The 26,399-nt window shown below is 43.1% G+C and overlaps 1 protein-coding gene across 1 annotated transcript; it reads left to right on the top strand.

Moving 5' to 3' along the window:
- Positions 1 to 652: 652 nt before the first annotated feature.
- On the top strand, positions 653 to 20,600 carry DAD1 (defender against cell death 1). Its single transcript, XM_029239085.1, has 3 exons — positions 653 to 964; positions 10,133 to 10,307; positions 20,360 to 20,600. The coding sequence occupies exons 1-2, from the start codon at positions 754 to 756 to the stop codon at positions 10,261 to 10,263; spliced, it is 342 nt and encodes a 113-aa protein (XP_029094918.1). The 5' UTR covers positions 653 to 753; the 3' UTR covers positions 10,264 to 10,307; positions 20,360 to 20,600.
- Positions 20,601 to 26,399: the final 5,799 nt, after the last annotated feature.

Here is a 26,399-nt window from a genome sequence, read left to right as displayed (position 1 = left end):
AACGTGGGCCCGAGGAGGCACCCGATAATTGTCTGCTGAATGAATGAACCCCTGCGGGCTTAGGTTCCACTGCGCTTACTCGTAAGCGTCCCCAAGGACCAGATCGCAAATCGAGTTCAGGCCCGGGTAGAGGTCGAGCTCCCCAGCCCCGCTCCGTACTTCCCTCCTCCAATAACCAAGTCTAAACTGATGCCTGCTCAGTGACCGGCCGCCGTGGTTCTCACTGCGGGGCAACTTGACTTGCTCTAATGATCTGGGACAGGCATCTGCAGTTAGCGCCCTCAACAGAATCAGGACCGAGCGGGTACTGAACCGGGAAAAGCCAGACATTGCCTTAAAGCAGATCCAAATAGTTCACCTTTGAGGACGCTGGTGGACCAAAGAGAACCGCTGTCCGCTGAAAAACCTCTTCCCCCTCCCTCCCACACTATCTTGTTGCTGGAGCAACTGTGGGCGTCACCAACATGACGGCGGAAATAGCACAAAAAGATACACGTCTCCAGCTCACGGAGAGATCCGTTGCGCAGGCGCATTAGCTTTCTCTGGCTGTAGTTCTCATTCTGTAGATATATTCTGCGTCTGCGCATTACTTGTTTCGTGCCTTGGCCGGCCTATACGCCTGCGCAACGTAGCAAATTGGGGAGGGCGGAGCTGGGCTACAAGCTGTGCGCATGCGCCGACACTACATCCGGTGTGGTCGTCGGGTCCGCTAGGAGTTTGGGGTACGCCGGCCGGAATATCGAGCGTGTAGTCATGTCGGCGTCGGTGTTGTCGGTCATCTCGCGGTTCTTAGAAGAGTACTTGAGCTCCACTCCTCAGCGTCTGAAGTTGTTGGACGCGTACCTCCTGTATATACTGCTGACCGGGGCGCTGCAATTCGGTTATTGTCTCCTCGTGGGGACCTTCCCCTTCAACTCTTTCCTCTCGGGCTTCATCTCCTGTGTGGGGAGTTTTATCCTAGCGGGTAATGAATGATTCTATAAGTGATATTAGTTATAATGTGTTACTTTGATGCGTGCTTTTATTCCCACAGTACTCGTCTCTATATGAGACCACCGCCTCGTGAAGTTGAGAGAGGAACCTGCATTGCCCTTTTTGTGAATGGGGAAATTGAGGCACATTCAGGTTGTCGTGCCTAATACCAAAGAGCCGCCGAGGAGCTGGGATTAAATCTGGAAACACCTTCATGTTGCTGTTCAATCTGGTGATCCACTTCACTTCATATTGGTCCATGGAAAACTCCCAACTTTCACTTAGCTTTAACACAACTTTGAAGTTGGTAAACTTGTAAGATGGAAAAGCCAACTCTGAAGCTGTCATTTCACTATCCTGAACTCAGTTTTCACTCACATAGGTCTACTTTAGCTCTATTATTCTGATTCCCAGCAAATTTGATACCTTGTAGACTGCTATATTTAATGAAAGCTGACTGTCCCCATATATTTTTGCCAAAATCTGACCTTTCTTGCTCAACAGGGATTCACTGAATGCTGAGTCCAGGCTTGGCCCAGGGAGTGTTGGCCAGTACATTTTATAGGTGGCTACCACATGAACTTTTCCAGTCATGGTATCACCTGCTGCATGACTTGGAAAACATGCCAAAATTCATTTTTTTTTTTTCCACTTGTGATCATCAACAGTCACATTGTAAATTGTATTTTGAATCTCATACAAGGTATGGTAAAAGCTTTGGGGATACACCTGGTATATGTTTCTTGTCCTCAACGAGTTTACAGTGTAATTGGGGCATAGACAAAATACAGCGTCTGGAGACTTCATTTACAGTGGAGTCTTAATTACAGCTTAAAGTTAGAAACCTATAGAATGCTTATTACACATTCAAATTGCTAGTTCAGACTCATGCCAGAGATACTCTACCTTCTACTCTGTTTCTCAAGTTAAGATAAGTCTAAGGACTTAAGGACTAGTTCAGTAAGCCTGGCCTGGAGTTGCAGAGTTAGCCTGTACATCTTTGAATTTTGGCTTAGATGACCAAGACCTGGTTCTCTGTAGCAGCGTCCTGGTCTACAGGAGTTTATATGTTACCATCATCAGATATACTACCCTCTTTGCTCTAGACTCCTCCTTCCTCCCCTAAAATACTGTTCATGACTAAGAATTTTATTAGCCAGACAGGAGAAGGAATCTTTTAATTTTATTTATTTATTTATTATTTCTTTGGCCACCACGTGGCATGTGGGATCTTAGTTCCCCGACCAGGGATTGAACCCACGCCTCCTGCATTGGAAGCACAGCATCTTAACCACGGGACCGCCAGGGAAGTCCCAGGAGAAGGAATCTTGAGAATGTCTGATTTTGTTTTCCAGGTCTGGAAAGAGTAGGAATAGGGCGGGGCCTAAAAGGTGATTAAAAAAAAAAAAAGGCTTCTTTGTGCTGAAGTCACCCTGGCTTCACAACCTTCTAGGGTTAAGAATGACTTCTCGGGGCTACGGAAGCGTGGTCTGCAGGAGGGTGGTTGTGGGCTGGACTTGGCAGATGATGGGTGTGATAAAAGTCAGAAGAGTTTTTGAGCAGATAATTTTTCCAGTGCCAAGGCTTTTTTTTTTTTTTTTTTTGAGGCTGTTGTAGCTAAAGTTGAATTGGCAGACCCCCTACCCTCCTCCTCAATGAGAAGTTGATGGCCTGTCATTGAAGAGAATGCCTAGTGAAAGGGCACTTTAATAGTGAGGTCCTTTTGGGGGATTCTGATGTCCGTAGGTGTTGGATGATTGGTAACCGTGCCAGGGAAAATGAAAGTTGCTTCAGGAAAAGAAGGGATTCAAGACAATTCAGAGTTGCTCAGGAAGGGTATCGTTTGCATTTCTTTAGACAGACTTGACCTTACTAAAGCCACTGCTGCCATTTGTTAGCTCAGATCCTCAACTGGATACTGTTTTTTAAAAAATTTTTTGGCTGCGTTGGGTCTTTGTTGCAGTGTGTGGGCTTCTCATTGGGGTGGCTTCTCTTGTTGCGGAGCATGGGCTCTAGGTATGTGGTTGTTAGTAGTTGTGGCACACAGGCTCTCTCTCGGTAGTTGTGGCACGTGGGCCTAGTTGCTCCGCGGCATGTGGGATCTTCCCGGACCAGGGCTTGAACCTGTGTCCCCTGCATTGGCAGGTGGATTCTTAACCACTGTGCCACCAGGGAAGCCCTGGATACTGGTTTTAATGGGAAATTTTAAATTGAGAGTTTATCCTTTGTTCTGGTTGTTGGGAAGGGAAGGCTTGTACTTATTTACAGTGCTGAGGTTTCTAACTTCCCCGAGTTGTGTTTCCTATTGGAAGAGAACGGAGGAGGCCAGTTTGGCTGAGAAAGGGAATTGTAGGCGATTACCTTGAAGGATTAGGTAGTGCTGGATGCTAGAGCTTTGAGTGCCAGGCCAAGGAGTTTTATCCTGTAGGTGATAGGAATGCATCTAAGGATTAAAAAAAGTTCTTTTAAAAAAAATTATTTATTTATATATTTATGGCTGTGCTGGGTCTTCATTTCTGTGCGAGGGCTTTCTCTAGTTGTGGCAAGTGGGGGCCACTCATGGCGGTGCGTGGGCCTCTCACTATCGTGGCCTCTCTTGTTGCAGAGCACAGGCTCCTCTCTTGTTGCAGAGCGCAGGCTCAGTAATTGTGGCTCACGGGGCTAGTTGCTCCGTGGCATGTGGGATCTTCCCAGACCAGGGCTCAAACCCGTGTCCCCTGCATTGGCAGGCAGATTCTCAACCACTGCGCCACCAGGGAAGCCCCGGATTAAAAACGTTTAAAATAATGTTTTAGATTTAAGTAAAGGAGTGACTTACAATTGGTGTTAATGTGTAGGATGAATTGGAGGGAAAAGTTCTTTAGCCTGGTTCCCTTGATTTCTTTTTTGGCAGTCTGTTCTCTTCCATTCCTTCTGCATGTGTTATGTAGCATATGTTCTTTGGAAATTGATTAGTACATTTTAAACCGATGTAGGATACTACCACATTTTTTAAAAAGCCTGGTGTTATTTGGGCCTGATGAAAATGGTCTGTTTTTTTCTGTTCCTCATGACCAGGAACCTTAACCATAGTTTCAAGGAGACAGAGGTAGAAAATTGCCATTGAGAAATCTTTTTTTTTTTTTTGGATCAACAGTTTAAAGTATAGTAGGCTTTGAAAGGACTTCAGAGATAAAATATTTTTCTTCTTTCAGACAGATTTCAGACATCCTCAGCAGCTGACTGTTTATCTTGTGGTTAGATCTCTCTAGAGGAGGACATCTGTCCCTTTTTCAGAGTAGTGTGTCAGTGTTGGCAGCCCTTCTAGTTTCCTTTTTTACCTAACTGAAATCCCTCTTTTTGCTCATTTAAAGTGCTATTTTGGAGGGATGAGTGGAAAACAATAAGACTGTCCTTAAAATAAATCTTTGATCTTGAAATCAGTTTTTAAGTCATTTCACAACTTTGGTCTATTCTGTTTTCTAATCTGTATGAAATATTTACAGATTAAAAAAAGTAGTTTTGTTCCCCCTAGTTTACAGATCCAAAAACAGTTTGAATCTGAAAGGCAAGTAGGCCTAATTCAGAGTGTTTTCTATCTCACGGGAGATCTTGGGCTGTGTGGACTGGGGTCCAGCATTTTTTGGAAATTATCTATTAGATTTGTGGGCCCATAACTTATCCAGGAGATTGGAAGTTTGCCAGCCTTATGCCTGACAGTCCTGTTTCTAAACCTCTTTCATATCCATTGCTACCTCTTCATCCTTTGTCACTCAGGCTCCCAATATCTCTTATCTGGACTACTGTAATCTTCCTTATTGATCTCCCTCCAGTCCATCTTCCACTATGTTTGCAGGCTTGATTTGACTTGCAAATCTGATTGTGCTACTCCCCACATAAAATTTGTCTGTACCCAAAGAGAAATTAAAAAAAATTTTAATGGCATAGAGGGTCTTTGATAATCCGGTCCTGGCCACATCTCCAGCTTCATCTCGTCTCCACCTCCTCTGTACTTTATATTCCAGCATTATTGAGTTACTTATTATTCCCTGAACATGCTGAGATGTCTTAAGCTATTTTACCTTTGTTTGACTGCCCAGAAAATTCCTTCACTTCTCAGCCATCTCAGCTCAAGTGCTGCTTCCGTTTGAACCCTTCCCTGGCTCTTCAGATTTAGGTCTTTCTCCTGTGTTCCTATTTCACTACACCGTAGTGGTGCAGTGCTCTTTTCATCTCTGCATCCTCAGTGCTTAACACTGTATGTTACATTGTGAGCATGCCTATAATAAGTTAAGGAATATTGAGCTATTATGTGCCAGGTTCCCTGCCAGGGTACTGAGGATTTAACTGTGGAGCACGCAGACATGATCTCTACTCCCACAGAGTTTATAATCTAGTGGGAGTTGCTGACAAGTAAACCTGGATATAGTGCTGTGATGGAGAAGTATTGGTGAGAATAGGAACACAAGTAGGCACTCAACCCTGCCCAGTGGTCCTATAATACTTCCCTGATATGTTTGCTTTTCCAAAATATGCTTCATATTTTCTCTCTTCATTTTCATCTATATTTTCTCTTTTCCTTTATTCTCAGTTGATGATCTTGCTTTATTTTTTTTTTTGCTAAAAAAGAAATCCTTTCATCTTCCTACCAAGGAATCATAGCAACCCACCTACACATGGAGCCTCTACTTTTTGACTTATTTCCTGTAATGGTGGATGATATATCTCTTTCCTATCAGAGGTCAGTTTCTTCACTTGTGCAGAGGATCCAGCCTTCTCTTGCTCACTCAGGGACTCAGCTTCTGTAATCATCCCTCCATTCTGCATCATTAATTTCTCTCTAGTGGATCATTCCCATCATACATACGTGCTCTAATATCGTCCAATTAAAAAAATTAATTTGACTTTAGATACCCCTTCAGCTACTGTTCCATGCCTTTCTGCTCCATCATCACAGAATTCCTTGAAAGAATAGTTGTCTAGTTGCTGTTTCTGCTTTCTCACTGTCCATTCATTCCTTAACCTACTCTTGGTGGTCTGTCCCCACCACTACAGTGAAACTGCTCTTGCCATCTTGCCAGATCTAATGGCCATGTACCTCACCTTGCCTGAATGCTCAGCAACATCTAGCACTTAACAGAGTTGGCTGCTTCCTTCTGAGTGAGTGAAGTACTTTCTTCTCAAAGCTTTTGCAACGCTACACTCTCCTGCTTGTTCCTTCTCACCTCATTGGTTTTTCCTTCCTATGGTTTGTGCTAGGTGCTTTTTGGTCTGAGGGCATGGTTCTAGACCTCTTCGCTGTATTTCTTTCCCATAGGTGAATTTAAATAATGTCTATATAACTACAACTACCACATTTATATTTTCAGTTTTGACCTATTCCCTGAATTCCAAATTAGTAAGTCCAGTTGCCTACTTGATATCTTCACTTGATGTCTAACACACAACTCCAGATTGAACCTTCCGGCCTAGCCATCTGCCTCTTTGCTGGTCAGTACATGGTGTCAACTTTGGTTAAGTTGTTGAAACCACAAATTTAGAAGGTTTTTTTTTTTTTTTGGCTGCTCGGCCCGTGGGATCCTAGTTCCCCGACCAGGGATTGAATTGAACCTGGGCCCTTGGCAGTGAAAGCTCAGAGTCCTAACCACTGGGCTAGCAGGGAATTCCCTAGAAGGTTTTCTTGATTCCTTGATTTCTCTTATCTCCCACATCCATTACATCAGCAAGCCCTGTCTTCCCCAAAATACAGCCTGTATCTCTTGACTTCTGTCCCTTTTGACTACCATTACCTGAGCTCTTTGGCTCCTGCATGACTCTTCGGCTTCTTGAACTTTGCACACCATTCTCCGCATTGCAGTTCTACCATCCTTAAAAATTTTAGATCAGGTTATTTTATTCATCTGCTCAAAACTTTGAAATATTGCTCCATTGTACTTAGAACTACATCCAGACTCTTTACTGAAGCTTACAAAGCCCCACTGATTTGGCCCTTGTCTCCCTCTTGCCCTTGATCCCTACATTCTGGTCAGTCTGACCAAGATTCTTGCTATCTGGAATGCTCTGCCCCTAGATCTTTGCATGGTTGGCTCCTGTCTTTCAAATTTTGGTCTTAAATAGCACCTTCTTAGAGAAGCCTTCTGTGACCACCAAATAAGAAATAGCTTCCCAGTCACTCTTTTATTACCTTGCTTTGTTTCATAGCACATATCACTACCTCATATTTCCTTGTTTAGTTGTTTTCTCACTTATTATGTTTCTCTCCATTAGAGTGTAAGTTCCCTGGGAGCCAGACTCTTGTCTGTCTTGTTCTGTGCCATAGTCCTAGCACCTGGGACAGTGCATGGCGCATAGTAGATGCTCAGTAAATATTTTGCTGACTAAGTGACTATTTAAGGAGATAAATTAGAACTGCTAAAATGGAGCAAGCTGCCTTAGGAGGTAGTACATTTCCATCTTTGGAAGTGCTCAGGAAGGACTGAAGGATCTTTTGTGGAGGAGCTTTTTGAACAGGTGTTCTTTGCCTTTTTTGAGAATTACAAACCGTCCAGAGCGTGTGTTACTGATAGAGGCAGCATATCCCTGCATCTGAGGGATTTGCTGCCTCTGTCAGTAACACAGGCTCTGGATGGTTTGTAATTCTGCACCTAGGGATGACTTACCAGATTCTGGATATGGTGAGTATACTTTGGAACTATTCCCAGCTGATTCATGCAGCCTCCCCTGGCATGCCCATATCCACCACCTCTTGGGTATTTTGTGCATTAGATGGGGTGTTGGTCTTTAGGACCTTCAGGGTCCTTTGCATCTCTGTGCGATTCTGATTCTTATGTTGTCATTGAAGCAACTTGGGTTACTATGATTATGATAATGATAACACATCAGTTCATTTCTTTGTGTACCTTAATGGGGAGCTTCACTTTCCTTTTGTCCCCTCATATTTCTCAAAGCACTACTCTACTCCCATCTTCTACCCCAATAGCCCCTGTTAATCGTGTTTGGTATCTCTTCAGATTTTTTCCTAGATTCCAACTAAAATAAGTGAGAAAATTGTGTGTGTGTGTGTGTGTGTGTGTGTGTGTGTGTATGCAGTTTAAGAGAAATCTGAAAGGGAATAGTATTTTTGGCTTTTTTTCACTTAATATATCTTAGACATCTTTACTGTCAACGTCTAGCTAATTAATCTCATTCTTTTGAATAATTGCATGGGATTTTATTGCATGTCTGTAGTGTAATTTACTTAAGTAATCCCCTTGATGTCATTTGGACTGTTTTCACTTTTTTTTTTTCAACTTTACGAACATGCTGTTAGAATACCTTTGTTCTCTAAGATAAATTCTTTACTCAAAAGACATTTAAAATATAATAGATGTTGCCGTTGCTCTCCCAAATGGGTGAACCAAGCTATACTCACCACAGTGGGATTTTAACTGGTCGCCCTTGCTTCAGCAGTGTCCTTCATATTTTGAAGGGTTCAGGTGCCTGAAAAGATCCGGGGTTTTTCCACAGTGTTTGCATGTTTAAGCATAATGAAGACTCTGTTGCCATGGCGATGGACTCTGGAGAAGTAGTCTTTTTTAAAAATTTATTTATTTGTTTATTTATTTTTGGCAGCATTGGTTTTTCGTTGTTGTGTGCGGGCTTTCTCTAGTTGTGGTGAGCAGGGGCTACTCTTCATTGTGGTGCATGGGCTTCTTGTTGCGGTGGCTTCTCTTGTTGCAGAGCACGGGCTTTAGGTGCACGGGCTTCAGTAGTTGTAGCATGCGGGCTCAGTAGTTGTGGCTTGCGGGTTCTAGAGCACAGGCTCAGTAGTTGTGGTGCACGGGCTTAGTTGCTCCACGGCATGTGGGATCTTCCCGGACCGGGGCTTGAACCCATGTCCCCTGCATTGGCAGGAGGATTCTTAACCACTGTGCCACCCGGGAAGCCCAGTCTGGTAGTTCTCTGACCTTTGGGTTAGATATCAGTCTGTTGCCTTTTCTCGGTTAGTGATGGGATGGATGCTAGCCTGAAGCAAATTTGGGTTAAGTAGTGTAATCATTTGTCACAGGTATAAAGATATTTTGGAAAAGTGTTTTCCTAGAGCTTTCTTTTCATGTCAAATGGTGACTGTGGCTATGGTGTCAGGTTGGAATCTTCAAGGGTACAGAGTGTGGTAGTGGAGAGTTCTCTGTCAAAGTCATGTAACTTAGATCTCTTGCCTTTTTTGAGACAAGCAGCTTCTAGAACTTTGAGATCAAAGATTATCTACAGTTGTGAGGTCCTCATGGATAAGCATCTTTGCTGTCTAATATACACATTCTGTTGGAAATAATTCACAGTTTTGTAACTTTTGGTCATTCAGCCTAGCCCCTTTGTTACTGCCTCAACTACATCCTGATCTAGGTATAATTATAAACTTAATTCAGGAGATAAGAGAGTTCTAAAGATTTTTTGGTTTTATATCAATATCTTTTTTTTTTCTCAGTAAGGCTTTGGTTTTTAGCCTAACTCTGAGAAGTTGTATTGTTCCCTTAAACAATTAACAGCATGAAATTTGTGTACAACTTGATGAACTTTTAAATTCACCCTTTTAGCCACCACCAGATTAGGATATAGAACATTATCAGTACCCTAGAGGCCTCTCTTCCTGCCTTCCAAGTCATCTCCTGTGAACGATAAAAAACCACTGTCCTGATTTGTATTACTGTAGATTGGTTTTGGCCAATTTTAAGCTTTATATAAGTAGAATCATAAAGCATGTATTTTTTGGCGTCTGGATTGTGTTGCTCATCGTGATATTTGCTGAATTCATCCATGTTGTGAAGCTCTTTTTCATTGCTATATGGTATTCTATTGTATGCATATGCCATAATTTACCCATTTTACTGTTGTTGTTTTTTTTTTTTGGCTTGTGGGATCTCAGTTCCCCAACCAGGGATTGAACCCGGGCCCCTGTCAGTGAAAGCGCTGAGTCCTAACGACTGGACCACCAGGGAATTCTCCCCATTTTACTGTTGATAGACATTAGATTGCTTCCAGTTGGGGGCCACCATGGGTATCATTCCTGTACGTGCCTTTTGATGGACTTACGTGTCATTTCTGCTGGAACAGAATTGTTGGGTCAGAGGGTATGTGTGTGTGCATTAGTCATACTTGTTTCATACTTCTTGATAATCACTTTTGTGTTTTTATTCTTGTACAGTTTGTCTGAGAATACAGATCAACCCACAAAACAAAGCGGATTTCCAAGGCATCTCCCCGGAGCGAGCCTTTGCTGATTTTCTCTTTGCCAGCACCATCCTGCACCTTGTTGTCATGAACTTCGTTGGCTGAATCATTCCCATTTACTTAATTGAGGCGTAGGAGACTGGAAGAATGTAAGTGATGATCTTAGTGCTTGTCACATAGTGTTGGTTTTAGAAACAGAAACCGGAGGGGCTGGTTTTGATCATGGTTGTCAGAGTTCCCATACTGTTGATAAGATGTTTGCAGAGTTTTCCATATTGGTCTGCAAAGTATGTGCTAATATCGTGATTCATCAGTGCTGCTGCTCTTGGTCGTTGCCTTCTCTTCTCACTGTTCTGCAAATCATTAAGATAACAGAAAATGAGAGTTTGCTTGTAGCTAATACATTAATTTCTGCACCAATAACTCCATGAAAATAACTCTGAGATCTTGGAAGAGACATAAGCTGTAGGTTTTGCTTTTAGATTTGCTCTATAATTTTTTTTCTGATTTTAATCTCAGATGAGTTCAAATGCTGGGCCGTTGTCCCCGTAGTAGTACCTAGTATCGTGCTTACACCTGATAGGCATCCAGCATATGCCGAATGAATGACGATGGCTGCTTGCTTATATATGTGCTAAGTTAAAAATTAATGGGAAAATTGGATTAGCTTGGGAGAACACTTTAACATATAGGATGAGATGCCATGTGGTCATTTGCCAGTTTTCTTTTTTTAGCAATAGAGCTCTTTTTTTTTTTTTTTTTTTTTTTAAGTAAACTGATATGGAATCTCAGCAGTGGAGCCGAGTTGTTCTGATTCACAGAAGTTGAAAAGCCCTCTTTGCTTGTGCTCTCCATGTGTGGTATGCTCTCCCCTCCATCCTTCCCTCCTAAGCAGAATCCTAAAAGCTCTGAGAAGTACTTGACTCTCTCTCTCTCTCTCTCTCTCTGTGTATATATATATATATATATATATATATATATTTTTTTTTTTTTTGGACGTGCTGCACGGCATGTGGGATCCTAGTTCCCTGACCAAGGATGGAACCCATGTCCCCTGCCTTGGAAGTGTGGAGTCTTACCCACTGGACCGCCAGGGAAGTCCCTTGACTCTATCTTAAAACTTATTTTATATACGAGAAAACAGAGGTCCAGAACAATCCAATGGCTTTCCCTGGCCACATAGCTAAGTGGAAGCAGCGTAGTGCTTTAGTCCAATGGTCCTCTTGGCCTAGTGCTCTTTCAGTATCCCGTGTTGCTCACCGATGAATGAATGCACTCTATTCTTTGCCTTTCTCCTACAAAATTAAATGTTGCTATTACTGGGGTAGAGAAACGAGAACCTTAGGAAACTGACCCTCTTTGGGGGAACAATATCCCAGGACCAACCTCTTTCTATCACAACTTGGAAAGCTATCATTTTTGTACTAATCAGAAATCTAACCTAAGAGTTAGAGCAACCATGGACAAAGTGGATGCAATAATGTGACAAGGACTTTACTTCAGTTTCTAGCAGTTACTTAATATATTACATAAATCCTTTCCATAGATATTGTCTCAAAAGCAGTACTGTTAGCTCAGGTAAGGTTTCATTTTTGGCAGTGGTAAGTTGACAGAGGTGGTTTATATCAGTGAAAGAGACTGTGAACCACTTCTTTCTACTATCTTAATACAGTTGAACTTTTTGGAGACCCAATCAGGACTTGAGTTGTTCCCCCATGTGCTAGTCAATGCCTTGATCCTGGGAACACAAAGAAAAGTAAAATGTGGCTGCCTTCAAGCAGTAAACAGTCTAGAAGGGGAAAAGGGCATGTAAACACAGCAGTTAGAGCCACACTAAAGACCTGAACAAAGTGCTGTGGCGGTCCGGAGAACTGGGCCGCCGTGCCATCTGGGAGCAGAGGCCGCAGACAGGGCGCCTGACCAATGAGAGCTTCTTGAGTACAGCTAGAAAGTTCACCGACCAGCATTGACCGGCGAACATCCTGAGTAACACTTGGGCTCTGATAGTAACCTTGCTGGAAAGGTCATAAGTCTTCTGATTGCCCTACTCTAAATTTCTAGTTACTTTTTCTAGATGAGTCACGTATGCTTTAACAAGGGGACAGAGCAAGCAGTTCAAGGATGTTTGTTCTCTAGGATCAGGGAGATACCAGATCATGAAAAATAATTTCCTAGGGCTGTCGTGACTGGAGGAGGACTCTGCAGCAGAGAGGCTAGTATTTCAAAATCATGACAAAGACAGAGACAAAAAAGCAAGCTCAGCAGAAACTGCGTACTGCAGACCCTATTAACGATCTAGGGCCACCTGTTCAGCTGGGAATTATGGGCCCAAGGTATAGCACAATCTTCCAATCCCAGATTGCAGTGTTAAATCATTCTATAGAGAGTATATTCGTAGTGAAATCCTTCTGTCGGGGACTCCCCAGGGTTTTTTTCACAGAGATCATTTGTGAAATGATCACGGTTTGACATATACTGTACTGTCCTGCCCTCAATTTTCAAACATACATTTATTTGCCCTTTTTCTGTACTTCTAACTTAGTTCTATGTGCAGTGTGCTAAAACACTTTAAAAATGGTTTTCGAGTGGGTTTTCAATATTTATATCAACTCAGAAGGTAGAACAAAACAGATTGAATATTCTCCATATTTGACAAGTATGTTGAGAGTTGGGTATAAAAAGAATAAACGATCTATAGCTCACTGCTCTTGTGTGAATTTGGGGGTGACGTTTAAAACCAGCAGCTACTATGAAAAAGCATATCAAAAGAAAATGGCACTGAGTTAAAGAAGTTTATTCCAGAAGAAGTAAGAAGAAGAAGTAAGAAGAAGTAAGAAGATAGCGAGTGCTCGCGTGGGCCAGGCTTTAGGTCTTACTTTATTTTCAAAACAACCTTATGAGGATAGGCTTGGTAATTCCACTTACAGATGAGAAACTGAGGTTCAAAGAACCTTGCTGGAAATCTTTTAAGTCTAATAATCCAGTCTGATGTCAAAAAATTCTTTTAATATCTATTTTTGCTTAAAGTTGCTTATTATAAAGTATTTGACAATTGCAGAGTTAAAGAAATGTGTTTAGAAAGTTACCACAGGGACTTCCCTGGCAGTCCAGTGGTTAGGGCTTTGCCTTCCACTGCAGGGGGTGCTGGTTCAATCCCTGGTCAGGGAGCTAGGATCCCACATGCCTCGCAGCCAAAGAACCAAAACGTAAAACAGAAACAATATTGTAACAAATTCAGTAAAGACTTTAAAAATGGTCCACATCAAAAAAAAAAAAAAAAAGTTACCACAGTTATTTTTATTACCGTCCTTTCCTTTATTACTTAACTTTCTTTGCTTGTATGACAATTTAAAAAATACAGAAAAGTACAGAGAAGAATATAACAAACACCGCCGTGTATCCACCACCTGGAATGAACAGGTTTTGAACAAATTAAGCATTGTAGATTGAGCTGAAGTTCCTTTGAATCCCTCCAGTCCCCATTCCTTCCCTCTGCTCTAAGACTTGACCGTCTTCATAGCAGTTTTGTTCAGCTAGGACTATTGTAAAACCTACGTCTGTTAACACAGCCTTTTCCAAACTTCAGACTTTTGCGGCCTCCTGAAAACATGTCCAGAGATGGCAGCGTGAGAAACCTGTGGTAAAAGTTAGCTGTTCAGTTGGCAGCACTGGTATAAGTGGCTATGCCAGTGGTCAAGAATAGACTCATAGGGGTTTTCCCAGTGGTGCAGTGGTTAAGAGTCTGCCTGCCAATGCAGGGGACACTGGTTTGAGCCCTGGTCCGGGAAGATGCCACATGCCGCAGAGCAGCTAAGCCCGTGCACCACGACTACTGAGCCTGCACTCTAGAGCCTGCGAGCCACAACTACTGAAGCCCGTGCACCACAACTACTGAAGCCCGCACGCCTAGAGCCTGTGCTCCGTAGCAAGAGAAGCCACCACAATGAGAAGCCCGCGCACTGCAACGAAGAGTAGCCCCTGCTCGCCGCAACTAGAGAAAGCTCATGTGTAGTAACGAAGACCCAACATAGCCAAAAATAATAAATAAATAAAATAATAAAAAAGAGAAAAGAATAGACTTACAATGTTTTTTAGATTATCATAAAAATGAAAATGCAAATAGATAACTAATAAGAACCTGCTGTATAAAAACAATAAAATAAAATTCAAAAAAAAAAAGAAAATGCAGGACTTCCCTGGTGGCGCAGTGGTTAAGAATCTGCCTGCCAAGGCAGGGGACATGGGTTCGAGCCCTGGTCCAGGAAGATCCCACATGCCACGGAGCAACTAAGCCCGTGCACCACAAGTACTGAGCCTGTGCTCTAGAGCCCGTGAGCCACAGCTACTGAAGCCCTTCCGCCTAGAGCCGGTGCTCTGCAACAAGAGAAGCCACCGCAATGAGAAGCCCACGCACTGCAACGAAGAGTAGCCCCTGCTTGCCGCAATTAAAGAAAGCCTGTGCGCAGCAAAGACCTAACGCAGTCAAAACTAAAATTTATTAAAAAGAAAAAAATGAAAATGCAAAAGTGAAAAATGCTCCTAGTGAGCTTCTGAGTTGGGAGAATCCATGCACACCTAAAGTGATGATCAGTGTTTGGCACTTAGGTGGCAGTAATCTATTTTGAATGAATGCATTATATAGAAGTTCAGTAGGTTTGAATATTTAAAGATTTACATACCATCTGTAAATATTTCCTGTTTTGTTTTTCCATGTCTTCTTGTGAAATTCTTTTCAGAAAATGTCAGCCTATCTCAGGTGTTCTGAAGGGAAATGAAGAAAAGAGGGACTTAGCTACATTGGGTCACAGCTTGGGAAGGAAAGTTCCTGATGACTGGGCCCTGGATCAGAGGGAGAAGTGAACAGGGCTTCGACAAGGGGCAGACCTGAGCTTGAAAGTATGCTTAGCCTGAGCGTGATTGTTTGCCACCAGGTTGTGCTGAAACCTTGTTAGTGTTGCTTTGTTTTTATGGTGGAGGCTGTTCTCCCACAGGTCTTTAAAAATTCGTAGAGTTTAATCCCGGCTGGAGCAAGGGCGCTACAGGGCTGGGCAGAATATAACTGACAAACAGTACTATTTACAAACAAGCAGTCGCCAGTTGGCTTTTTGAATTCATCAGTAAAGTACTGTAGTAATATAGAAAGTTACCTCTGGAAGGGGATCTAAATGTTATTTCTTAGGCGCTACTGCCTCCCAGTGGCTTGTACATTTCATTGCTGAGAGAAGGTACTACAAAGCCCAAGAGAAGCTGAGTTTGGGGGAAGAAACCACAGATACCTTTGTGATAAAACCAAGTTTCTTTCCAGTCACAGGAGGGCAGCAGAGGTCCAAGCGGGCCTAGGTGTTGGGTGGGCCTTGCTTTACATTCTGGCCAGAGGTGGACTGTGTCAGGCACAAAAGAGCATGCAACCTTTGTCACCTAGGGAAGACCAAGTGCACGGTGACCCAGAGATTGACCTTTTATTTCCTTTTCTGATCTGTCAGTTTGAGAGCTCCCTTTCCGGTTTCTTGTAGACCTGTTTTTGCTCTCAGCATGACCTCCTGCTGGCAGTCATCTTTAATTTCTTTGGGTGGGGGGGGGTTAGTTTCCATTTCATTTTCTCTGTGACATTTCACCTTATATTGAATTAGGTTTAGCCACCAGATAAGTTCTCAAAAAGGGAGCTACTCTAAATTTGTAGAAAGTATTTTGAGTTGGCATAATCTTTTCTCAACCCCCTCTTTTTTCCTGGTTGGAGGGTGAGATTCTTTACTTATTCTTAAAACCTTGAACTGCTTATTTTATTTACAAAAAACCCAAATAATTGATGATTCTTGAATTGGTGATTGTGCTCTATTTGGTATTTGGTTCATTTAAAACTACCAAAAAAAAAAAAAAGAGAGGAAAAGAATAAAAGAGAATATCAAGTAGATTTGTGTTTTTTAAAAAAATTTGGCTAAGCTTTGCGTTTTGCGGGTTCCTAGTTCCCTGACCAGGGATGGAACCCGGGCCCCGGCAGTGAAAGTGCTGAGTCCTAACCACTGGACCGCCAGGGAATTCCCATAGATTTGTATTTATGAAGTTCATTCCCTGCCTTAGTTTCTCTAGCCTTGCAGCTCAGATGATTCCGACTGCAAGTCATCCTGCCCCCAGGTTGCATAAGACCCTCTTCTTGGGGCCCTCATGGTCCACTGTGCATGCCCCTAACGCTGCACTTACCACATGGTTATGAAACCATTCATTTTCCTGTCTCTCCCATTGGACTGTTAAATTCCCAGAGGGTGGGGACCTCAGAGCTTAGCACAGGGCTAACGGTCACAATGCATGTTTGTTGAATGAGTGTATGAACGAATAAATCATTTTCAGCTGCAACAAAATGCTGTATAAAATAGCTCGTGCTAAGACACGAGGAAAGTGCTGGGGAAGAAAGATGCCGAGGGAACAATTCACACGAGGGACAGTGGAGTGGGGCACGAGTGTGAGGCTAGAAGTCGGAAGACCTGTGTTGTAGACTTTGCTGTGTTGTTAACTAGTTGAATGGAGAAATAAGCTTGTCGTTGAGCCCTAATTTCCCTATGTGCATAGGGAGGGGATTGGCCTGGATGGTCATTAGAGTCTCTTGCAGCTGTTAAAGCCTCTGATTAATAGTATTCATGATAGTCCCATTGTGTTTGAGGAGGATAATGCTGTTTGTGTCGATCCTCAGTTGAGCTTTGCTTTTTTTCTTCTTCTTGCTTTTTACCTTCAATTGTTGCTTTTTATCCATATTACCAGGTTTTCATCATCCATCAAAAGTGCGATTGTCTGTAACAAAATGCATGGTGTTTGTATAAGGCCTTTTACAAAATTAGACAACATTTATCAAATGTTTTACAGTTATCACATAACCAGGCTTGCAGCACTCACACTCCACATGCACTTAAAAAAAAAAAAATTTATTTATTTATTTATTTATGGCTGCGTTGGGTTTTCATTGCTGTGCACATGCTTTCTCCAGTTGTGGCGAGCGGAGGCTACTCTTCGTTGCGGTGCATGGGCTTCAGTAGTTGTGGCTCGCGGGCTCTAGAATGCAGGCTTGGTAGTCGTGGTGCACGTGCTTAGTTGCTCGGCGGCATGTGGGATCTTCCCGGACCAGGGCTTGAACCCGTGTCCCCTGCATTGGCAGGCAGATTCTTAACCACTGTGCCACCAGGGAAGTCCCCACATACACTTTACACACATCAACCCACGTCATCCTCACGGCCCACCCTGTGATGGAGGTAGACAAATAGTAGTGTTCCCGTTCTGTACATGAGGTAATTAAAGCTTGGTGAAATTTAAGTTGACTTGTCCAGGGCCTGGAACTAATAAGTGACTGAGTGGGAACTCGATAACAGATACTTTAACTTCACACTTTTATATTCTTCCCTCTCTATTATGTTCAAAGACTTTTGGATGATGAATACATTTTATTAGAAGGTTTCCATTAACAGTATTAAGCTTGCTTCTCTTTTTTAAATGGGAAAAACTTAGGAGAGGTTGATAAGAAGGGATGAAGACAGGCTATCTAAAATGTTTCTGCAAAGTTGGTCATCTTTAGTATGATCTGGAAGAAGTGGAGGAGAATGCAGATCAGGAGACCCGACTTATTCCAGAGAGGGTGACCCTGGGCCAGTGCTGTCCAGTGGAACTTTGCATTGTGCTAATCTAAGTCTGCACTGCCAAATACGGTAGCTACTAGCCACATGTAGTTATTGAACATTTGAAATGTGGCTAAGTGAGGCACTGAATTTTTCATTTTATTTAATTTTAACTCAGCTTAAATAGTCACCTGTGGCGTGGTATTGGACAGCACAGCTCTGGACAAATCTGTCAAACTCTCAGGTGATGGTTTCCTCATCTGTAAGACTGAGAGGATTGGACGAGCTGATCTCTACAGCTCCTTTCATTTTCAGATCCGTGCCTTCTGAAATTGTAGTGATTCACATTGAGCTCTGAACCTAGAGTTTCTGCAGAATGGTCTTTGATTCACATTTTCTCTAATTTCAGTTTTAATTGGGTGACCAGGATCTAGGATGAGATGGATTTGAAGGAAAATCAGTATTTGAGCATATCTGCTCAGTGCTGGCGTCTGAATAGAGATGGTGCTGGGGAAGCAAATTCCAAACAGAAATGACCCTGTCTGGCATCATCTTTTGTGTCTCTACAGAGAGTAATTCTTTTTAACAGTTCTTTGTGTTGTGCCTTGCTTTCTCTTAAGATGATGAGAACAGGCTGATCGAATGGTGCTGTCTTTCCTGCTTGTGTGAATAGACTGAAGAAGTCATGCTAACTCTTCTCAGTAGGTGTCTTCCACTTTGCATGTCTTGATATCAGGGGAGGAAATTTTATTTGTCAGTTTCCTGAAACCTTTATCCCCTGCTTAACAGTTGAAATCATTCTTCTGAGCTGGTGAATAGTCCAATTTTGTTGAGCTAATATTTCAAAGACTCCTAGAACCTCTGCTTTTAGAGTACTGTCTGGTAGATATATTTTTGCCTTAAAAGAAAGGAGCAGATCTATGTAAATAGAAATTTTCTGAAAACCATTGTCAAAGAGATTTACTCTCATGAGTCATTTTTTGCCTTTTAGTTGGACCAATCTCAGTGTCTTAGATTAAGATGTTCTATTGTCATAGGATCTCAAAACTTGACTTTTGTACTGAATGAGAATTTCTTTTATAATTCTCATTGTGTCAGGCTCTTCACTGAAGTGGCCCTGTGCTCTATTCCTCTCTCACCTTGGCCGTTAGAACTGATGTGTTGTATTAGTTCATAGTCTGTTGTCAGAGAGTTTGCTTAAGACATTTTTTTTTTTTTTTTTTTTTTTGCGGTACGCGGGCCTCTCACTGCTGTGGCCTCTCCCATTGCGGAGCACAGGCTCCGGACGCGCAGGCCCAGCGGCCATGGCCCACAGGCACAGCCGCTCTGCGGCATGTGGGATCTTCCCGGACCGGGGCACGAACCCGTGTCCCCTGCATCGGTAGGCGGACTCTCAACCACTGCGCCACCAGGGAAGCCCTGCTTAAGACATTTGATGGAGTGAATAGGTTAGTTTTAATAGGTCTGTTTGTTCTTATTTGGCACTGTGATCACTTTTGCTCCCTGTTTTTGCTCTGTGTTTTACATATTTCTCATAATTCCACTGATGCAGGAATGTTCTGCAATTATGTAGCATTTCTCTTTCATTGTTAGTGGAATAAAAGCAATCTGCCTAGAAGTCTAAGATCTTTCCTCTAAACTCTGATGCTAGAATCTCCAGGTCACCTGAACCAATGCACAAAATAAGGTGGTGCCCTTTCACCTACTGGTGTAGCCCAGCTCTTCTGAAACATAGTGTTTCCCAACCTTTCTCATCTTCACACATAGAAGATGACAATATTTTTATGGCACACTGCAGGAAAATGGGCTGCTTGTGGCTGGGGACATTGGGGCCCCTAGGGCCAAGGGGTCACCTTCTGGCCACACCGTGTTGGAGCTGCTCTAGGTGGGCAGCCCTCCTAGAGGTGTGAGAAGGGAAGTCTGTGTTTACAGGGCAGGGCTGGGCTCCACCTCACAGCTTACAGTCAGTCCCATCTGACTCTGGCAGCTGTGTGGCCTCTTCTCATGGGGTTAGTCTCCACCTCCTTCTTGCCAAAAATAATCTTACTGTTAAATGAAAACAAAATTATTTCTGCTGTTTTGGTCCTTCGTTAAATCTGAGATTGGGAATCTTTCTCTGCTTTCTTTCGAATTCTTCCTTCTTCCCCTACCCCTACCCCACCCCCCAAACTGGAAGTTAGTGCTTTGTAAGCTTTCTAAATCCAGAAAAGCTCTTTAGGCTAAGTTGCAATCCTCTCACCACAAAGAGGGTTTGTGGATCAGAGAGGTCAGAGTGACTTATGTAAAGTCGTACAGCTAATTAATTGCAGAGGTGGCGTTAGAACCCACGGCTAGTCACTTATGCCTTCGTGTGCTTGGAATTCAGATTTGAGCATTAATTTCTATGGATCCCTCTATAAAATGTTCAGTGAAAAAATTCGCTTTATTCTGGTTGTTCTAACCTGGCTTAAATACTGTCCAGAATTTGGGAACCCCATAACTACCTTTGTCTTTACGGGTTTAGAATTTAGATAGAAGAATTCGAGACCCTGTCTGTAGCATATCACAAAACATTTTTAGAAACCTTGAGTATCTCTTCTTACCTTTCTGCTTCTTTCTTAAAGGTTCACTCTTTGGTTTCCCCTGGATAAGAAGAGCTCTTGAGATGGCACTTTGCTGGACACACGGATTTCCTTCAGATTTATGCTTGCTACCGACTGATTTGGGATGCGGTTGGAGAGCCCAGAGAGTTCCCAGGTTTCCGTGTCAGAACAACTTTGTAATGAGCATTTATTAGCATAGCCTCTGCCTTCCATGAAGTGTAACCTTTTTGCCTTCCAAATTAAAAAGCTCCATGCCACTCCTTCCTCTGCCTCTGGCTCTGTTTTTTGTTTTTCTTCTTTATTGGCATGAAAGTCCTTTTTTCCCTTCAATCCTGTGTGCAGAGCTCTTTAGGAGCTGATAACTTGTAACTGAATCTACCTCCGTGTTTTCATTAAGTGTATTTGAAGTTAATGACAAAAGGCAGGGCTGACAACCCTGGGAAACCACAGTCCTTTGTCTTTTCCCTGGAGCTGGTAATCCCTTACTAATCCTTCAATTGTTGCCGGTGGTTCCGCTCTTATGACACAGTGCTTCCTGGAACTGCATCATTAAGCACTTTGTGAGAAAAGTGTGTGCTTCCCCATTTATATCTGTTTCAACGTGATTTAGTGGTGAAAAGGGAAATATGTATCTCTTAGACCGGTAAGAAGAGTGCCAAAGTGGGATTTGTATATATGCTTATTTATAGGAGACGCTACTTTCCAAACCACCTTCACAAATGTTCTCTCATTTTGTTCTTACCATTATCTCAGGGGTTCCAATCCGCATTAGATAGATGAAGAAATTGAAGCTCCGATTTGTAACTTGCTCAAGATCAGAGTCCATGACACACTTGGGTGGAGCAATAGGTCTGCTGGCTGAAGTCTAGACATATTTATATGTATTGTGGTAGCAGCCCTATTTCCATCTTGGGTGCTGTATACAGGAAATAAGCTATGTTGAGGATTCCACTATTTAAGTTTAGCTGACTGCTGAGATGGTGAGTTGTGCTCTAGAGGTTTCCCAACTTGGCTGCACATTAGAATCACTTGGGGAACTTAAAAACGAAATCTCAATGCCCAGGGCACACCCCAGACCAATTAAATACAAATCTCTGGGGGTGGCATCTGCACTTTGTACCACTACCTGGGAGATTCTAACGTGCAGCCAAATTGGAGAAGTGCTGCTCTGGGTTCTTGCTGTGCAAAACGTAGCCTGTTGACCAGCAGTATTGACATAACCTAGGAGCTTATTTGAAAAAGAGACTCTCAAGCTGACCCCCGACCCTCCTGAAGCAGAATCTTTGTTTTAACGTGGTCAGCAGGTGATTCACGTTCATATTAAAGTTTGAGAAGCACCCATCCAGAGCAGAGGTTCTCAAATTTCGGTGTATCTCAACATTACCTGGGAACTTGGTAATGAACTTGGGCCTCTGTGTTTCTTAGCCCTCCATGTAACTCTGATATACACTAAAGTTTGTGAATAGCTCTAGATTAGGAGTCGGCAAGCTTTTTCTTAAATGAACGGCCTGGCAGAGTTCCAGTAAAACTTTATTCACAAAAGCAAGCTGTTGGTGCTTGGGCCATGGTTTGCCATTCGGAGGGATGCTAGTTCACTAAACTATGACTGAGTAATTGAATATTCTTTAAAACTTTTATGTACCCATTTTCTCAGCCATAAAAAGAAACGAAATTGAGTTATTTGTAGCGAGGTGGATGGACCTAGAGTCTCATACAGAGTGAAGTAAGTCAGAAAGAGAAAAACAAATACCGTTTGCTAACACATATATATGGAATCTAAAAAAAAACAAAACAAAAAAAGTCATGAAGAACCTAGGGGCAAGACAGGAATAAAGACGCAGACCTACTAGAGAATGGACTTGAGGATACGGGGAGGGGGAAGGGTAAGCTGGGACAAAGTGAGAGAGTGGCATGGACATACATACACTACCAAACGTAAAATAGATAGCTAGTGGGAAGCAGCCACATAGCATAGGGAGATCAGCTCGGTGCTTTGTGACCACCTAGAGGGGTGGGATAGGGAGGGTGGGAGGGAGGGAGACTCAAGAGGGAAGAGATATGGGGACATATGTATATGTATAACTGATTCACTTTTTATAAAGCAGAAACTAACACACCATTGTAAAGCAGTTATACTCTAATGAAGATGTAAATAAAACTTTTATGTACACATTTGTACCTTTATCAGGAGGCTTCTGAATTATTTTTAGTGTAGATTGTTAAACAGGTATTTTGAATAAGAAAAGCATCTGAACTTGAAGATAAATGGGTGGAAAACTGGGAATAATAGTGATAATTTTGTCAAGGAAGACTTTACAATTTTGGGAGCCTCTAATATACAAACTTTAATGTATGTCAGTGTTCTTGAGATACATGGGGTAGATACTAAGCTCCCACTTAATTGGATTAGCTGTTATCTCAGAGGTGATTTACCCAAGCCAGTGGGAAACCTTCATCTTTGGTGTGTCTTTTCACCATTTGCAGTAGAACAGAAGCCTATAGACAGCTTTTGGAGTCTTGAGTTTAAATTGTGTTAAAAGCTCATTACGACTCATTTTTAGTCTTCTGTTCACTTGTTCAGTGGTTCTCAACTCTACATGTAGGAGAATTACCTGTGAAACGATTCAAGTTTAAAAAAATGCATTACTACCGCCCCCCAACCACCAATTGAGTTTCTGATTCTCTTTATTTTTTTGGCTGTGCTGTGTGGCATGCGGGATCTTAGTTCCCAACCAGGGATCGAGCCCACGCCCCCTGCATTGGAAGGGTGGAGTCTTAACCACTGGATGGCCAGGGAAGTCCCAGAGTTTCTGATTCTTATGTGTTTTTTGTTTGTTTTTTTTTTTAGCTGAAGTAACTAAAGACATGGTAGATGAGAGGCACTGAATCAGGATGGGTAATCTTTTAGTTCGATGCATCTTCCAGTCTGGATCTTTCTTTTTTTTTGTTTTTTTTTTGCGGTACGCGGGCCTCTCACTGTTGCGGTCTCTCCCGGAGCACAGGCTCTGGACGTGCAGGTCCAGTGGCCATGGCTCACGGGCGTAGCCGCTCCGTGGCAGGTGGGATCTTCCTGGACTGGGGCACAAACCTGTGTCCCCTGCATCGGCAGGCGGACTCTCAACCACTGCGCCACAGGGAAGCCCTCTGGATCTTTCTTAATACCCACCGGCTGTGTTGTGATGGTGCCTATCCATGGGCCTTACACCTGGGTGCCCAGTGTAGCATGCTGCAAGAGTGGATTTTGAGTACTGAGGCACAGGGTGAGCTATATCCTAGCATCTTCTTCTGCCTCTAGCTCAGCATCTTTACGGGGTGGGTTTATTTTCTGTGCTCTTTTGTGGGGCCGGGGGCCATTTGCCACAGCACTGTACGTGGTCTGTTCCCTGCCATTCTTTGCAGTGGCTGGAAGCCTGGCTCTCAACACCTCCTGCCCACACATTTCCTGCCCCCTATCACATGGAAACCATCTCCGGTGTTTTCTTCTTTTAGCAGCCAGTACCTTTGGCCTCTTTGATCACATCCTTTCATCTTAGGCTTCAAAACACTTTTGTTATGATGGTTGAACATACTTGGGGCAGTCAGAGAGGACTGCTCTCTGGTTTTGGAGGCTCAGTGAACTAGCACTGGTGGTTACCAGGGGCTGGGGAGCTCGTGTACAAACTCAGTGTGACTGTGTCCTCCCATCTTGGCTTGCGGCTCTGGGCTTCTGAAGTTTGAGTGCTGTATAACTTTCTAACTACAGTTAATTTAAAAAAATTTAGCACATATTAAAAATGGCTTTTTCTTGCACGAGGAAACAACACTTTACAGAACAAGGATCTTAGACAAGGGAATGAGAAAAAAAGAGGAGGACTTCTGAGGAACTAAAGAAAATATTTTATTTGCTTAGTTTCAATTAATAGGTGGGTTCAAGCTTATGCAAAACTTCGGTCAATGGGATGAAAAAGAGGTGTATCTTCAAGACCCTAGATAGGCAGCCCGGTGCTGCCGAAAGCACTTTGCTTGCCCTGAAGGTGTTGATTCAAGGACCTGTTCTGCCACTTACAGTCTGTTGACCTTCTGTGGACCTTTTGTTTTGACTCTAAAATTTAGCCAATAATTAGGCACCCAGGCACCGTGGGATTACCAAAGATAAGACACAACCTTGGTCCAGGAATGAGTAGCTACCACTGAGCACCTACCATTTGTGTGGCATGGTATTAAGTGTCCTCCTGTTATTTATGTTTCCCTATAATCCCATGAGGAGGGAGGTGGTGTTCTCTTCCAGATGAGGAAACGGAAGCTCAGACTGTAGCGTTAGGGTTTGAATCTTATTTCTGCCTGATTCCAAAGCATTTGGATTAGGCTTTGAGTGAGATAAATAATATAACAAGCATGGGGATAATAATAATTCACACTGTTGTTCCAACAAAACGTAAGTGAAAGTACCTTGTTAATGCAACTGCTCTACAAATGTACCCTCAGAGCAGTTGTCAGAAACACGGAGAACTGTCCACACATAGTGCTTTTCTCCCTCAGCTGCACGTCCAGTTTTACTGGCTTTCAGCTAAAGGACTGTGGTGGCCAACGTCAGGTCTTCCTCTTTCTCTGGAGAGAGATATCCTGAGGGACTCCCTGGATGTCCCTAGAGACATCCCTAGGGTCTGCTGTTCAGATCTGCTCTGCCTTTTTTCATCCCAGGGATGAACAACTTTGTTTTAAACTTTTTATTTCTCACACACACACACACACACACAAACACACACATCAAGAAATAAACTCTCAGATACCCAACATTCAGCTTCAACAATCATCGATGTTTTATTTATTTATTAAAAATTTATTTATTTTATTTATTTTTGGCTGCGTTGTGTCTTTGTTGCTGCCCGCGGGCTTTTCTCTAGTTGTGGTGAGCGGGGGCTACTCTTGGTTGCAGTGCGCGGGCTTCTCATTGCGGTGGCTTCTCTTGTTGTGGAGCACGGGCTCTAGGCACGTGGGCTTCAGTAGTTGTGGCTCTCGGGCTCTAGAGCACAGCCTCAGTAGTTGTGGCGCACAGACTTAGTTGCTCCGCGGCAATGTGGGATCTTCCCAGACCAGGGCTCGAACCCATGTCCCCTGCATTGGCAGGCGGATTCTTAACCACTGTGCCACCAGGGAAGCCCTCACTGACGTTTTACCCCATCTAATTTCAGGGTGTTAATAAGAGATATCTGGTGGGGAAGCGCCTCCTTTCTATTACTCCATCATTTAGTTAAAAAATATTTGTGCTCCTGCTCTGCCAGGCACTGGCCGTGCAGAGGTGATCAGAACAGACAAGGCACCTCCCTTTCTGAGCCTGACATTCGAGTTGGGAAGAGAGCCAAATTAGCACACAAATAGAATCGTGTTGTTATGAAGTAGAGTGAAGGGCATAAACTGTACGAAGTGATCATGAGTGGAGATGGGGAGGAAGCTGCTCAGACACAGTGGTCAGGAAAGGCCTCTCTAAGCAAGAGACATTTAGGCTGAAATCTGACAGCTGAGTAAGAATCAGCCATCGGACCGGCTGGCCGGAGTGTATCTGGGTATTACTTTACTAACTCTTGTTGCCGTATGATTGAGTAGTGGAGTTTGCTTGTGCAGAAGGTATTGCCTCAGGAGATGACTAACATCAACATTTACTGAGGGAGTGGCTCCTAAGTGTACCGACCTCTGTTTTGCCATTCTTCTCTAATCCTAAAGAGTGATCAAGGAGGGGCAAGAGTCATGGAAGAGGGAAGGGACATGCAGGCAGAGTATAAGACACCAGTCTTGGGAGGGGGTCCTGAGACTTCGTCTTTTCCTGCTCTTTCCTCTGTGATGGCTGCATCTGGAACCACCTGGGACTTGGGTGTCCACAGGGCTTGGTGGAAAGCCTGGGGACCGAGTCTAGTGCTGATGTGGGTCTCGTTCACCACGATGGCAAGTGAGCCACTTCACCTCTTTCCCCATTTGTGAAAGGGGGAGATCATACTCTGGCTACTGCTTAGCTTTCCTGTGAAGGTCAAAGCCAGATCATGTTTGCTTCGGTGTTGCACAGATACATGTTATTCTTCATAAAGAT

Source organism: Monodon monoceros, unplaced genomic scaffold (assembly GCF_005190385.1).
Source record: "Monodon monoceros isolate NGI ecotype Baffin Bay Population unplaced genomic scaffold, NGI_Narwhal_1 Super_Scaffold_21, whole genome shotgun sequence".
NCBI lineage: Eukaryota > Metazoa > Chordata > Mammalia > Artiodactyla > Monodontidae > Monodon > Monodon monoceros.
The sequence above is the reverse complement of the archived record's forward strand: the minus strand, read 5'-3'. Positions and strand labels throughout refer to the sequence as shown.

Coding starts and splice junctions, on each gene's coding strand:
- DAD1 (XM_029239085.1), top strand. CDS start 754: ATGTCGGCGTCGGTGTTGTCGGTCATCTCGCGGTTCTTAGAAGAGTAC. Junction 965..10,132: donor GGGGAGTTTTATCCTAGCGG/GTAATGAATGAT, acceptor ATTCTTGTACAG/TTTGTCTGAGAATACAGATC.